Source organism: Podarcis muralis, chromosome 1, assembly GCF_964188315.1.
Source record: "Podarcis muralis chromosome 1, rPodMur119.hap1.1, whole genome shotgun sequence".
In the NCBI taxonomy this organism is placed as follows: Eukaryota; Metazoa; Chordata; class Lepidosauria; order Squamata; family Lacertidae; genus Podarcis; species Podarcis muralis.
The window spans coordinates 109638848-109654312 of NC_135655.1; the positions used below are offsets into that span (position 1 = coordinate 109638848).

At 41.7% G+C, this 15465-nt stretch overlaps 1 protein-coding gene across 2 annotated transcripts in view; it reads left to right on the forward strand.

Annotated features, from left to right (window-relative positions):
* The window catches only part of CERS6 (ceramide synthase 6), an 82185-nt gene that overhangs the window by 37635 nt on the left and 29085 nt on the right, over positions 1-15465 (forward strand). For both annotated transcript variants that reach the window (XM_028747725.2, XM_028747734.2), the window contains exon 4: positions 3665-3722. In XM_028747725.2, coding sequence (XP_028603558.1) covers positions 3665-3722 — 58 coding nt within the window. The remainder of the gene's footprint in view (positions 1-3664; positions 3723-15465) is intronic.

The window sequence follows — 15465 nt, forward strand, 5'->3', positions numbered from 1 at the left end:
TCCTGAGTCATGCAGAGAGGGCAAAAATAGAAACAAGTACAGGCAGTTTATAGCATTTTAGGTGATACAGTGGATCTTAGCCTGCGTGCTTTAAATTCATAATTGAAGGATAAGATCTTCTTTAATATTACCCTTCCATTGTTTTGCCGTCACAGATCTTGTTACATTGACATTATCGGTGATATTAGTGATAATCAGTATTAATATGGGCTTATTTTAGAAGACTGCACTGTTCTTTGGCAATCTCTGCTTAAGTCTGCAGCTGGTGTGAGCCATGCGAACAGGTGTGAACTCACCTGTCTGCCATCCAGGTGGTTTTGGAGCCCCAAGCTCCTTAGCCTCCGGAAATGAGCCCTTTCTGACTAGTGACGAAGCATTCACCACTTGGTGAATTTATTTTGTTCATTGCGTTTCCTCCCACAGGAGTCCAGGACTATCAGTTCTGGATGTAGCAAATCACCAACCAATTAAAATGGTAGAAAACAGCACCAGCAGAGCAAAGGAAGAGAGGAACTGATGACCATTCAGCCTCGGTCACTCCCTGAAAGTCCTAGTCAAAAACACATGGTTGTTTAATGTAAAAACAACGGCAATGCGGAGGGAAAATGCAAAAGGGGTGCCATCGTGGAGAAACTCTCCCACCACCTACTGGCTGCAGCACAAACAAGCTGCTAGTTGATCTCAAGGTGTTAGTTGTCAGGTATTGGAGAAGTAGCCCATTAAGTATTAAGCAATAGCCCCAAGCCATTCAGGTCTCCAAATAACAATAGCAACACCTTCTATCAGGAATTCAGTGTTTTACGAGAGGTGCCATATGATTCCACTTTGCCACCCCAGTTAATAATTGGGTGGTCACATTAAAAGAAATATTTATTTATTCCATTTATATCCCATTTTTCCTCCAAGGAGCTCAGGGTGGTGTAGTGGTTTAGAGCAGCAGACTCGTAATCTGGTGAACTGGGTTCGCGTCTCCGCTCCTCCACATGCAGCTGCTGGGTGACCCTGGGCTAGTCACGCTTCTCTGAAGTCTCTCAGCCCCACTCACCTCACAGAGTGTTTGTTGTGGGGGAAGAAGGGAAAGGAGAATGTTAGCCGCTTTGAGACTCCTTCAGGTAGTGATAAAGCGGAATATCAAATCCAAACTCCTTCTTCTTCAGGGTGGAGTGAAAACTTCTCCACCTCCTTGCTTTATCCTCACAAGAACCCTGCAAGGTAGGATAGGCAGAGAGACTGCAACTGGCCCAAGGTCACCCCCTGGCCCAGTCTCCACCCCCTGAGTAGAGATTCAAACTTGGGTCTCTCAGGTTCTAGTCCAAGGACTCAACTATACAGCTGCAAATAAAACGTTTTAAGTTCAATATATAATGTGACACTAGGTGGGGATGATGAGCCTTATGGAAAATTCAGAGTATTTTTAAAAACACTTTTTTAAAAAAGCATTTTCAGAACGGTTTTTATATGTGTCTGGATTCCACCCAACACTCTAACCCCTACACCATACAGTAAAATGAAAATACGGTAGGATTAAGTAATTACCAGGTACAGTGGTACCTCGTGTTAAGTACTTAATTCGTTCAGGAGGTCTGTTCTTAACCCGAAACTGTTCTTAACCTGATGCACCACTTTAGCTAATGGGGCCTCCCGCTGCTGCTGTGCTGCCAGAGCACGATTTCTGTTCTCATCCTGAAGCAAAGTTCTTAACCTGAGGTACTATTTCTGGGTTAGCGTAGTCTGTAACCTGAAGCATATGTAACCCGAGGTACTACTGTACTGCTATATCACTTTCTATCCTAATTTGCAAGACTTGACGATAATGAAGCTGAAAGCTGTTCACTGAATACAAGGGCTATACACAGCCACTATTACAAGCCTTCGTACATTAGAGAGACCACACTTAGACAGCAGGCACAGTGGGCTGGATCAAGATTAAGTTATTTGATAATTTGGCCCTGCCAAAATCAGTGTGCAAAGTTAATCATAAACAACTTAGGTCCCACTGTTACCAGAGTAACTCAAGTCTGACTCCTACTCAGTAAGCCAAGAACTCTGGACATTCTCAAGAAATATTTCTAAAATTCTATTCACTGTGCACTGAACAAGCTTAAGACTGAAAAACTGAAACCAGATATGAAGCTACCTCTACAAACTGAGGGTGGTTTAAGAAATAAAGCTAACTGTGACAATCAAATAATGCCATATAATCTAAGTATGTCTCCTGGCTAACAGATGCCTTCCAGAATTTCACTTAGAATTCATGAACAGAAAAGAACAGTTGGACACTGTCAGTGCAGATACTGATGAAACACTGAACTAATTTTTTTGCTTGCATCCTAAATTGTAATGACAAGCTCTAATCTGCCCATCATACTTTTCCTTAAGCACAGAATGCCTTTGAACAATCATATGGTTACCAGCTCTTCAACTGTGGAGATCCAAGTAGTTTATATGCAACTGTAGCAAATAGCAACGAAATTAGTGTTGACACATACTCATTGGACAGGAAGAAAGCTAGGTAGATCAACAGGAGCTGCAACTTCCAGACCATTTTCTAGGGTGACCTTACATACTGAGCTAGATGAACCAACAGGCTGACTCAGTATACAGTAGCTTTCTATGTTTCCATGCAGTAATCCATTAAATGGTTGTCTGTGCTCATCTACAGTCTGTTGTCTGTGCAGTTCACATCTTTTGACTCTGAAATGTTTACACTGTTGGACAAAACTGGTCTCCCACTGGTATAAATGCTTCTAGGGTACTTTACAGTCCATTATTAGAGGTTACTTGTCCCCCTGAAACAGTAAGCTTTACTGAGATATTTAGAATCCATTGTTTGGTAACTCTTCATTTCCCCCAGTGCATTTGTGTTTCACCTACTGAGCAGAGTTTGAAATTCGCCAGGCAGTAGGCATATTTTGCACCTGGCTGTCAGTCACTTGCGGTCAAGTGAAGATGCCTGAGCACCAGAATGGCGCCTGACATCTCCACCATCTGGAGGTGCAGACCTGGGGACCCTTGAATCTTGACTGTTTTCACATACTAGCAACACATCCTGTAGAATTCTATCCCATTATTTTTTATCTGCACAATCAGATTGCATTTCAGGAATCAAAAAGTCGTATTGAATAATGTGACTTTCAAGCCGTCTGGTCCAAAAATGGCAACTAGACATTCCGTTTTGCCGACTATAACCCTGGTTTAAGGAGCCATTAAGGAGCCTGGGTTATATACCTGGGTTTCTAACATGGCTGTTGAGGTAGTCACACTTTAACATAAATGGAAACCATTATTCTTTTGTATGCACTGTATGTATACGACCCATGTATGCAACCGTTGTCTCAGCAATGTACACTTTTACTGAGCCAAACTTAACTACCATGGGCATTATTTTAATCTGTTTGCATTTAGCAAGGGGGGGGGGGACCAACCTGAGTTTAATTTGCTTGGCTTCATCTGGCTCTCAGATATGGTATATATTTAATTGTTTGGCTGTGATGGGTGAATTAAACTTTTGATCAGATTCCAGTTCCGGCCCAAATATTGATTTATAGATGTGTGACACATAAAATACAATTTTTAGGGGGCATTTATATGCTCTCCTCTAAGCAGGTTCTCAGGGCAACCTAAGCAAGGTTAACAAGATAAATATATTTTACTTTATTTGCAGGTGGAGATTTACATTTTACCTTTATATATTCACCTATGGAGCCAGACTCTTGAAAAAGGTAAGGCCCATTTGAATAATGAAATTAGTGCTAATGTCCCATTGTGCTTCTTATTATGTGTGTCTGAGAAAGGATCTTCTAGGAGGTGAACCACAGCCTCTTCATATCATGACACAGGATAAGGTGATTTAGAAATACATTACAGACAATAGCTGGAGAGAATTGTGATATGTGTGTAAGCTGCTGCTCACACTTCTTTATAATGTGGATGAAGACCTTCTCTTTATGTGCTTTGCTCCATTGGGGGGGGGGGATTTTTCCAGAGAACGTGGGTGGGAGACCTTATTAGCACTGGGATGCTCAAATGAAGCATCTCATGAACTGGAGACAGGTTCCCAACTTAGAGTTTGTCACATGTGACAATCACATTTGCATAGATTTAATAGCTAAGCCACAACTGGCCGTCAAAAAAATCAAAAAATCATAAAAAACATTTCCAAACCTTAGAAAACAAGTGTGGGGTTTGGGTTGATTGGCTTGCTTCTGAGCATTCAGCACACTACTTTATTTGGGAAGTATGAAAAGCTTACAATATATTGCTCAGTCTGGCATACTTTAAACTTGCCTTCACTGGTCATTCTATGTTAAATGTGGTCTTTTATATGCCACTGTGGATCCCTGTATTGGGACGCGGGTGGCGCTGTGGGTAAAAGCCTCAGCGCCTAGGGCTTGCCGATCAAAAGGCCGGCGGTTCGAATCCCCGCGGCGGGGTGCACTCCCGCTGCTCGGTCCCAGCGCCTGCCAACCTAGCAGTTCAAAAGCACCCCCGGGTGCAAGTAGATAAATAGGGACCGCTTTCTAGCGGGAAGGTAAACGGCGTTCCGTGTGCTGCGCTGGCTCGCCAGATGCAGCTTTGTCACGCTGGCCACGTGACCCAGAAGTGTCTCCGGACAGCGCTGGCCCCCGGCCTCTTGAGTGAGATGGGCGCACAACCCTAGAGTCTGTCAAGACTGGCCCGTACGGGCAGGGGTACCTTTACCTTTACGGATCCCTGTATATTCCCCTGTATATTCCAAATGAATGGGAGAACCAGCTCTTGTTCGCCCTTTGCCTGTAATCAGGCATCAAGTTGCTCCTTTGGTAGCTTATATGGCGCTGTGTGTGTGTGTGTGTATAAAATTCAGGAACCATTATTTTCAGGATTGAAAGCAATCTGGGAAAGGATGGCATTTATTTAAAGAGTAGATTTTGTCTTGTTCAGAGGACATAAACAAAACATGAACAGTTTAGCTTTCAGAATTTCTACTTAAGTGCTGCAGATGTTTTTCTATAAGCTTTATTGTTTCTAGGTTTCCAGCTAGACATATATAGCAGGCTGAAGATATTAAGATTAATTTTCCCCCACACTGAACGTACTGACTGTAACTTGCCCATATTTCACAGCTGTGGAATTAAACAAGGACCATGATACACAAACATGATTATGCTGTTATGTTACCATTCTGGATCCCTTGTCAGTATCCCAAGCTATCAGAGATTTTGTGAACAGATGTTGATTCCGAGTAGCATTTGGCAAGATCGCCCGCCCTGTGCAATCTGCTGGATCATTGTTTGTCCGAATTAATTGTGACGCTAAGCTTTGCATACTTGTGCATTTGCCCAAAGCACAGAGTGCTAAACGCAAAAGGTTTTGTTGTTTACTTTCCTGGCAGCATTCTCATTCTGTTCTGGTAAGGGTTGATCTGTTAATGGAACTTAAGTTTTTCTAAACTGAAAGCAGTGGCTTCACAGCTAAGGATTTAACCAAGAATAAGCCCCGCTGAACAAAGAACTTTCCTGGAGAGCCAGCGTTAACCTGCTACTCCTTATTTAGAATATATATATATAGAGAGAGGGGGGGGCAGTTACCCACTTCTGATTATTTAAGTGTGAGCTAGAGTTGCCTAACTGAGCACAGCACAGGTGAAGCAGAAGGAAAGGTTTGTGGTGTCAGTACTATGTCCTTTGCTTTGCTTTCATGCTGCCCGCCTGACCCTGAAGCAATTTGACTGGCAGCTACAGCAGCCCAACTGCATACCAAGACCTATATGGGCCAGATCATGAAGGAATGAAGTGCCAGACGAAAACACTGTGGATCTTATTTGTGTTCACCATGTCCTCTCCAGCCCACTGTTTTTCTGATGCTGCTCTTAAATACTCCATTTGGCAGTTATAGTGGATAACCTAGATGGATAATTTCTCTAATTATGCTGGCAAGTCATATTGACGCAACTGAGTTGGATCTCGGGTCATCCAAGAGTGCCCGGAGCGGTACAGCATCCACCTCTTTTGTTGCTTGCAATAGGCCTTTGAACATTGTATCAGTTGTAGTACCGCACTGTTATCAGTGTGGTATGAAATCATATCAAATCGCATTAAGGCATACAGATCTGAATCTTGCATCTTAATTAACATGTGAGCTAATCCGGCATCTCTCTCTCTTTGAACAAGGCTTTTAGGTGGAGATCTTTCTCAGTCTGAAATTATAATGTGCATCACTATCGTGAGTCGATTCTGGAAGTGGGCTACTCTGCCAGCTCTAAGGAGCAAGGAATTTCTGTGTTCAGGTAGCTTAATAGTGCTGTAGATCAGAGGTGAACACAAGACAGGAATTGAAGAGAAGGCGAGGTGCGGGGTGGGGTGGGGGCAGGGAGAGGTCAGGCAAGGATGGCTAGCTGAAGTTGACAAGATAGAAAAGAATCCCTAGAGTTTTTCAGTTCTGTTAATTAATTCAGATATTGCAAGAAACAGTTTCGTGAGATCAACTACATGGTGGGATTCTGTGAAACTAAGCGCAGTCAGCTGAAGGAGTCCAGTGCATGGATTGGTGCTGTGAGCACCAGGTTTTAGGAAAGTTTCAGAAATCAAGCTTGATACTTTATGCATCTGTTGAATCTTTCAGACAACATAGCTCTGCAAGGATCAGACTGGAAAATCAAAAAGTCAGGCAAAGATCAACCTGTTTGTAATTGTTCATTCCGTAAGAAAACGAACCCATTTCTACTCAAGCCTTTCCTTATTCATTAATAAAATCTCTATACTGCCCTTCATCTGAGCATCACAGGGCATTTTACAATGTAAAGACACAAAACTACATCACATAGTAACAAACAAAAACAATACCGCCCCCCCCCGCCCCCCAGTTTAAAAGACTACATAGATTGTTTAATTAGCCAAAGGCAAGGGAGAGAAGGGGAATGTTTTTGCCTGGCGCCTAAAGATACTAATGAAATCTAAACTATATTTTTACCTCTTGTACCACAAAGAAAAGCAAAAAAATATAAAAGCTTCATCTCTTACACCAAAATTACATCTAAAATTAATTTTAACACATTAGGTAAGATATTAGAAGGAAAGAAAAAAAGGACAGAAGCAAAATTTTTAAGAGTCAGGACAGCGATAAGACAATAAAAACGGAAGTGAGTTGTCAGGGCTGAAATCTGAATTAAACCCAGAGACCAATCGGTAGCCAAGGCAGCTGGGCCAGGATTGCCTTGTTCTACTCAGTAGTCTGGCTCCCACATTGTGTATTAGCTGCAGTTTCTAAACTACCTCCCACATATAACAGTTCAGTATAACATATTTCATTTATCTAACCTGGAGCTTTCCAAAACATGGACAAGAAGTTCGACTACGCCATCTAGGTACAGCCACAGCTGGGCCATCAGCTGAAGCCAGTGGAAGGCACTCCATACCGCTGTGCCTCCAGAAACAGTAGCAGATCCAGAAGTATCCCCAGGCTATTTCTTCAGAGGGAACAAGTAGAACCCTGCCACTCCTATTTAGGGAACAATGTACTAAGCGTGCCTTAGCCTTATCTGGATTAAGCTTCATTATAAATAATATAAAGGTCCTTCCTGTAATTTTGAATTTGGGTGTAGTCAAATTAGTATGATAGGTACATGATATGTTCAGCAGATAACTAGAAAAGGTATTTTGCGGCATCTTTGAAGATTGCATGGGCTAACAGATACCTCAGAGGGTCCCTGCCCAGCAAGATAGGATTTTTGTATGACTCATTAGCTACATAGGGAACACATGAAGTTGGGACTCATCTCCTGTCATCCCTAGATGGGTGAAACCGTCGCTCCTCCACTGTTGCATGGGCTCACCACTTGTAACTTAGTGGAATTGAGACATCTTTCAGCTTCAAACCTGCCTTCATCTATTCATTTTACAGTGGTGTCATCAAACCTTTTTGCATACATATATGCATTTTTTAAAAGTAATTTAATGTCCAAAATTAGTTTCAGCACTTGTACATTTGTACTTTGAGGCAAAGAATACAAGTGCTGCATTTTAGAATATCTTGGCAATGGTGTCCTTGACACAGGATAAATTCTTAGAAACCCTTTTTTTCTCTTTTTAGTTTCCAGGCACGTTACCATGGTGCCCAAAGAGGCCATTTTGAGAAATTAGCAGGAAGACTTGTTACCATTCTGTGCTTAATGGATGCTTTTTATCTTGGCTCTTTTAATAGTGACGTGTATCCCGCCGAGTTATTCACCTCATTCAGTTGATCACTTGGAGGGTTTCACTGATTGTTGTAAATACATTTTAGAAACTCATGAAAATCAATACAACATAATGAACTCCACACTCTTGCAAAGAATATCTATTGTGCCGGTGGTACAATCAGTCCATAAGTAAGCCTTTGGATGCAGCAGGGGAACTGTTTTGTTAATTGCTTCTGCTGTATTTAGGATTCTGCAGCATCAAATTCAGAAAATATGCATTTTTCTTTGAAAGAGTGTTTTTTGTTGGGGGGGCACTAGGGTGGGATGAAGAAAAAAATGAGAACAAAAGCCAAGGTTGCAGGTTTGATCCCCGTATGGGACAGCTGCATATTCTTGCATTGCAAGGGGTTTCACTACATGGTCCTCAGGATCCCTTCCAACCCAGTTCTATGATCCTATGACTGAAGTCGGAATTCGAGATTCTGTGGACCACATTGGATGTTTATGAGAAGCTGCAAGAGGGAGTGCGAACAATGCTTCCTTCTTCCACCAATATGAGCCAGATCCAAAAAAAAGGGCTACATTTGCTATGGTGGGGTGGAGAACCTGTGGCCCTCCAGATGTTCTTGGAGCAAACTCCTGTCGTCAATCACCACTGGATGCACTGCTTGGGGTTGATGGGAGCTGGAGTTGATCAACATCTGGAGGGCCACAAGTTCTCCATCCCTGCCCTTTGGGGATGTACATGTTCAACTGATGCAGGGCAGAATATATATATCCCTGTGATGTGAATATCTCTTCCCTTCAGCTATAATCTGGAGGTGAGAATGAGATGCTCTGGCTTCCATTTGCTGCTTCTAGTGAAAGTCTGAAGTGGCCCTTAATCTTGTCAATTCTAGATTCTGAGCAAGGAGAGATTTCCTATTATTGTAAACCCTTGGAAAATAACTGCCTTCTCCCATAAAGGCTAGCTTTTGTTCCTGAACACTTATGGGGAGGTCTGTAGACTCATGCTTCAAAGATTGAAGAAGTCTATCTCATGTTGGATTTTTCTGATAGATGCACCAGCTTACTGCTCTTTAAAGTTTTTATCCAAATATATCAGTACTTTATCAGAGGGAGGATAATGATAGCTGAATAAATGTTTGGCAATATTATGAAGAGTTGGAAATAAGATCTGCGACTCCCAAATCCATGCACACATTCAGGTTTTATGCTTGCCATTTGCTTTTGCCAATGTTGCATTCTGTTTGGTTTGCCACACACTGCTTGGAAAAAGCATGTCTTCTCCGACATTATACCATCCCTGCACATAATTACACCACCACTTGCTTGGTTGTGACACAGAGAAGTACTTCAGAATTTATTGTGATGGACAGAACGCTTCTGCCTAGTAATTCACTTTTCTGTGTTGGGGATTAACTTGAGTTTAGGGCTTGGGTGTCTATAAACATGCTTTTTAAACATTCAACAGACCAGATAGCTTTGCAGAGAGGAATGTCAGAGTAGCACAATCTCTGATGCCTTTTTCTTTTGCATGACAAAGGGATGTTGCAATGAGTAGTGAATATTCATTTGATTCAGCAGAAGAAGGATCTCATTACCTGTTTGCTTTGTGAGCATCAGGAGAGGGAGGTTACTATCAAGGAGATTGTGGTTTGAGACCAGTTTTGCTAAAGATTTTAGTAAGATCCCCCCCCCCCAAAAAAAGTTCTTCTAGTCTGTTGTAATGTATTTTATCTCTGACTTTCCTTTGGGCTTCTGCATTCTTGTCTCCTGCTAGGATTCCTCAGGCCACACCCCGCCAAATTTTTACTCCCCCCCCCCCCCCAGTTGTCAAGTTTCCTCAGTATGACCTGAAAACGTTGGAAACTTCTATCAATGGAAGGGATAAATTATACTTGGCCCTGCTTTAGATAGAAATGGGGGAAGCAGCTCAGTCCAGGACACACCCTCCTTTCATTGACTGGAATCCGTGGTGATCCCAATGTTCATCACTCCCTCTTGTATTGTATGATGATGATTTTGCAGACATCAACAAGCTGTCTTTTAAGAGGCTAGTATTATCCAATTATGCAAAGATGACAAGGAAATGGTGTTTAAGGGAAGAGATTGTTAAAGTCCTTAACTTTGCTGAAGTGCCTTGGTGCAATTTATTTCTTTGAGAAACAAAAGATAATCTTATAAAGTAATTACATTACATTGGGCTGTCATTGCCAAGATGTCACAGAGAAAAATTGGAGGTTAATAGCGTCTAAGTATATTTAGAAGTGGAGAGCAAATTCTGTCTTGAAATGAGGCTGTGTTTCTTCTTATATAATATTCTACACAGAATCTGGCAGAATACTTCTGTTCAATCTGTGGCGCTCCTGTATAGCGTTGCAAAGTATAACCAGTAGAGTCATGCATGCATGTTGGCAAATTGCAGAAACGTGTTAGCAGCCAACAAATTTTAGAAAATAAGAACCTTCCCATTTTAGTAGGGATTTCTATGGATAGTAGCCTCTTTAAGCAGTTCTATGAAATGTTAGATACGTCCAAATGGATCCAGGTACACTTAGAGGATAAATTTGCAGCGGAAATGGAAAGTCAGAAGAAAGATAGCAAGAAACCACTGTAGCCCGAAACACAGTTAAGGATTTCATCACGACACAGAAACCTCTCAGAAAACAGCAGACAAGTGGGCTCTGCAACACTATGCTTGAGAATTTAGTGTTCCTGTTCAGCCATTCCCTTTTCAGGATTTTCCATTTTGTTCTTCCTCCATCCCCTGAGTTTCCCATTTTCCTTCACAGGCAGCATTCCATGCCAACTAAGCCTGCTCAGCGGTAGGGAGCTTAGGGTTTTTATATATATAAAAACCCTAAGCTCCCTATATATATATGTTCTTCTGGAAATCCTGGGGTTCCCCCCAGACCTTGTATGTGTGGATGGTGTCATTTTGACTATATTGTAATTATTACCTGCCCTTCACCCTAAGGTTCCAGGGTGGGCTAAAACAACATTAATATTAAAATGCTATACTACACAATATTTTAAAACAACAGTTTAAAACAACTTTAAACTACAGTAATAAGGCAGGTCTTAAAATGTACATCTCAGGTGTCAAAAGCCAGTCAAAAGAGATGTAGCTCTTCACCTGGCGGGTGAAGGAAGGAGAGAGAGAATCTGCAGTACTCCCATAGCACACGCACCAAGTGGGCTTTACTTAGCAAGGAAGGTGGAGAGCTTAAAAGGTCCACTCCCCTTCCCCAGGGAGCAATCCAGGACCTCCTAGTGACCTGGTTGTGGGTGCAAGGATGCTGCCCACGTCATAGGGACTCCCGACTGCGTCACACCCCCCAGCTGACCAATCGGGATAGCCGGGGTGTGTGGCCACTTGCTGTTGAAACTGTGATGCAGCCAGGGGGCGACCTCCTTTCGCCTCCTCGCTGGATCTCATGGGAACTTGGTTTGGCCTGAGAGATCTCATGAGAGCATCCCAAAGCTGATGCACTGTTGGTGTCCCCACCCCCCGCAAAGTGGAGAGCTCAAAAGCTCTTTCCACACTGGACAACCCCAAGCAAGGCCTGGCAGGAAAATAGGTTTTCAATTCTCCTTCTTGCTGAGGTTCAACTTGTGCAATTTCAACCAGCCTGCCTTCAACCACGGGTGGTTGAAATTGTGCAAGCTAAATTGCAGAAGATGTGACTGTACGTCGCTTTGAGATCCTATAGTATTGTACCTGATTTCTGTTTTGTTCATTGCTGTGCAGTTCTTTTGGATAGGAAGCATTGATAAGAAATTTCAAAATAAAATGCTTATGCCGCTTTCCGGCACAGTTGTGCCCAAAGCAGCTCACATGTCGAAATGAACCACGGTGAAGATAATTTTTATAAGCACTATATAGCTGCTGCTTACAAAACATAGCTGGTAAATAGATCAGTAGCATTCTCCTAGCAACCACCCCTCCCTCCCATTTTAGCACCAGCGCTTAATTTTCCAGCATCTAGAAAAATGCCAAATAATAAATTAACTTGGAACACACACCATGAAGACCCCTGTATTTTTTAAATAATATACAAGTTTTACATTATAATGTTACAAACAGAGGATGCATGGTAAGATAACTAAACTGTTCCCTTTTGAACTGTTTCTAATAAACGAGAGCTTTTTGTTGATACAGAGCTTTTTGATAATTGTTTTTCTCTCAGATAATGAACCATGCTTCGTTTCTTTTTAACAAGTACCCCCTACTGTGCACTACATGCAAATATGTGTGACTAAACCCCAGAGGCCCCTCTTTCCCATAAGAAAAAGCAAGTGTTTGTATACATTAAAAAAAAGAAAGAAAGAAAATGTATCTCATCATCTGTTCAAGTTTGTAGTTTCTACAAGGGTCGATATACACGATTGGTAATTTAATCCTTTCATTTACAGTCTTGTCCCCCTCTATTATTATAAGTTGCTGTTTTATATTTTGATTGATTTATTGTATTTCATAATACATTTTTGTTGTATTAATATGCTGTTTATCACTAGCAGGGACGGGGACATTTAGGCCAAAAAGTGATGTATAATATAACCACTCCTCTGGGTAGAGACATGTCTGGACGGCAACATGGGAAAGAGGAATGCTGAACCCTTTTCCCCTACCAAATCCCCACACACGTATTGTTTGCTACTTCCCCAGTATAAAGTTCAAAATGTGTGTTTACGCTGCCAGATATTCAAAACCATGTGAGAGGGGAAAGTTTATGGGGCGGGAGTTGGAATGGAAAAGTAAGCAGGCAAGTAGTGTGTGAAGTTTTTTCTCCACTGGTTCTCCACTCAAAATCACCCCATTTCTGTGTAGTTTTTAGCCAGTTCCCCAGTTTCCAATTATAATCTTGCTCTGAAGAAAAGGATGGCAAAAGTTAACATCAGAGCAGGGTTTCGGCTAATTGGGGAGCTGTCCAACACACAAACCTCCTGAAGAAAAATGTGATGGCACAAGGGTGGCATTCGGCATGTGGCAAATGTTTTATTTAAAACAAAACAGAGACCCAGATATTTCTGGTCCAAAGGCACGTGGTACTTAAAAACTGCTATGGGGCCAAGGAATATATCCCCCCCCCCCCAAGGCAGAAGTTGCTCATGTACAAATGTTGTACTAACTTGAACAGCTGTCATTGTTTCTGCTTCCTCTGGAGGAAAAAATAAAGCTTGAAAATGACTTGCCAAGAAGTCTTGTTGAATCCTTCCTTCCTCCCTCCCTCCCTCCCTCCCTCCCTCCCTCCCTCCCTCCCTCCCTCCCTTCAGTTCAAAAATTCTGAAAAGGGATGCAGTGAAACCTGACCATCTACACTGTGGTGAATACTTACATGGCTATTCAGCCTCATTGGAAAGGCTCAGAATCCAAACTTTTACTAGTCTTTAAACACAGATGCATTAGAGAGAGAGAGCCGGTTTGGAACATTATGGCCCTGTATAGGTGTTCCAGGATGTTGTAAAGTGTATGGAAGACACTGTTGTTTTCCCAGGTTTTGGCTGTTTTTCTTGAGCTGTCATATAACTGTTGAATTCTTTTGAAGTACATGACATGGATTTCTAATGGTTTCCCTTCATAATTACAAAACTATAAATACTCACTTCCCTTGTGGGGCTATGTGGCCTCTCACGTGCAGAAATGTGGTGGTGGTGTAGAAACTGCATGTACTTCTGATTTATTACTGGTAGCATCTAAAAAATTTGCTTTGGAAAAGGCAAGTTCAAATGAAGCTCAAATGTTGAGTCCATGTTGAGAAGTGCTTCTCCCTGATTTCATTATTTTTCTTTTAGCACACTGACCTTACTTTTCTAGTAGTATTTAAATTATAACAGCAGAATGTCTAGAATATGGAACTGTGGACAAATGTGAACAAAGGGGGGCAGGATTTTATCTAAATGCCAAGGTTGTGGTAGAAGAGGGGTGAACACTAAACTTGTGTTTAGAGAAGAGAGGTTGTGATTAAGATATCTATTCCATACCTGTCCCCCTTTTAAACTCTTCTGTGGCCAGTAATAATAATAATTTTATTATTTATACCTGGTCCATCTGGCTGGGTTTCCCCAACCACTCCGGGCAGTTTATATAAAACATATTAAAATACCAAACATGAAAAACTTCCCAATACAGGACTGCCTTCAGATGTCTTCTAAAGTAATGTAGTTCTTTATCTGCTTGACATGTGAAGGGAGGGTGCCTATACCCAGAAGGCCTTCTGCCTGGTTCAGTGTAACTTCGCTTCTCGTAGTGAGGGAACCATTAGAAAACCCTCGGAGTCTTTTAAAAATTATTAGAAATGCATTTCCAAAAGGTAGTTGAAACCAGCTTTGGAGCAACTTATTTCTGTGCCTGCTAGTAAGTAGTCAAGTTTTACTTGCATGTCATATTATTGTGCTTAAAACAAACAAACAGCAACCATTGGCCTCAGTCCCAGAGAAATCACCTTGCAAAAGTAGATCGAAGCAGACCCACACTGCGTGTTCCTAAAATTCTAGCAAATGTTTGTTCATTCAGAGCTTTGGAAAAGGCATTCCTATATAGTGGTAAAGCCTTTGTGCTGAGTGGGACTTCTGCCAGCAGAGCACTTAGAGGCATTGGAACCTAAGGCTGCATCCTATGCACAGCTAGGACCCATATACCCCACTGACGTCAATGGATGCTGAGGCTGCGGTTGTCAATTAAGCAGATGAAGTACACACACAGGTTTTGCTATTTGGTCAAAATTTATAATTTGGTTTATTTTAATTGCAAAAATTGTGAACCACTTAATTCAGGGTTTATATTGAAAATCTGTAAGGAGGTAAATACCCACAAACCGATGAAAGATAACCTTGTAGGTTATGTGCTTGTGCTGTAATATAAGAATGACTGAAAATTACAAGCAACTATTAAAGTAGAAGACTTTAGAGGAGGGAAGCTAAAATAGTTATAAAGGAAGCGAGGGAGCCATAGGTACTGCCATTTGGAAACTATTTATTTGGAAATTGGTATCCTAAACATTTTGAGCTGATTTATGTGCTCTTCCCAGTTCCAAACAAAATAGTGCATTCTGAGAGGAGCTTTTACCTGGAAGACTATATAGATCCTGATTGCAAGGAAAGAGAACCACCTCTAAATTCACCCAGTTTGTCCAGTAAGTCATTGATACCTGAGAGCTCTTGTGGATTCCATTACCCTGAGCTGCTTTTCCTGTCTCCTCCTGGAAACTTCAAAGGTGTTGGCATTTGTCTGAACATTAGGGCTTCAGGTACTGTAAAACTGCCATCCTGGACTTCCTTGGGAAGAATGGTAGGATATTAAT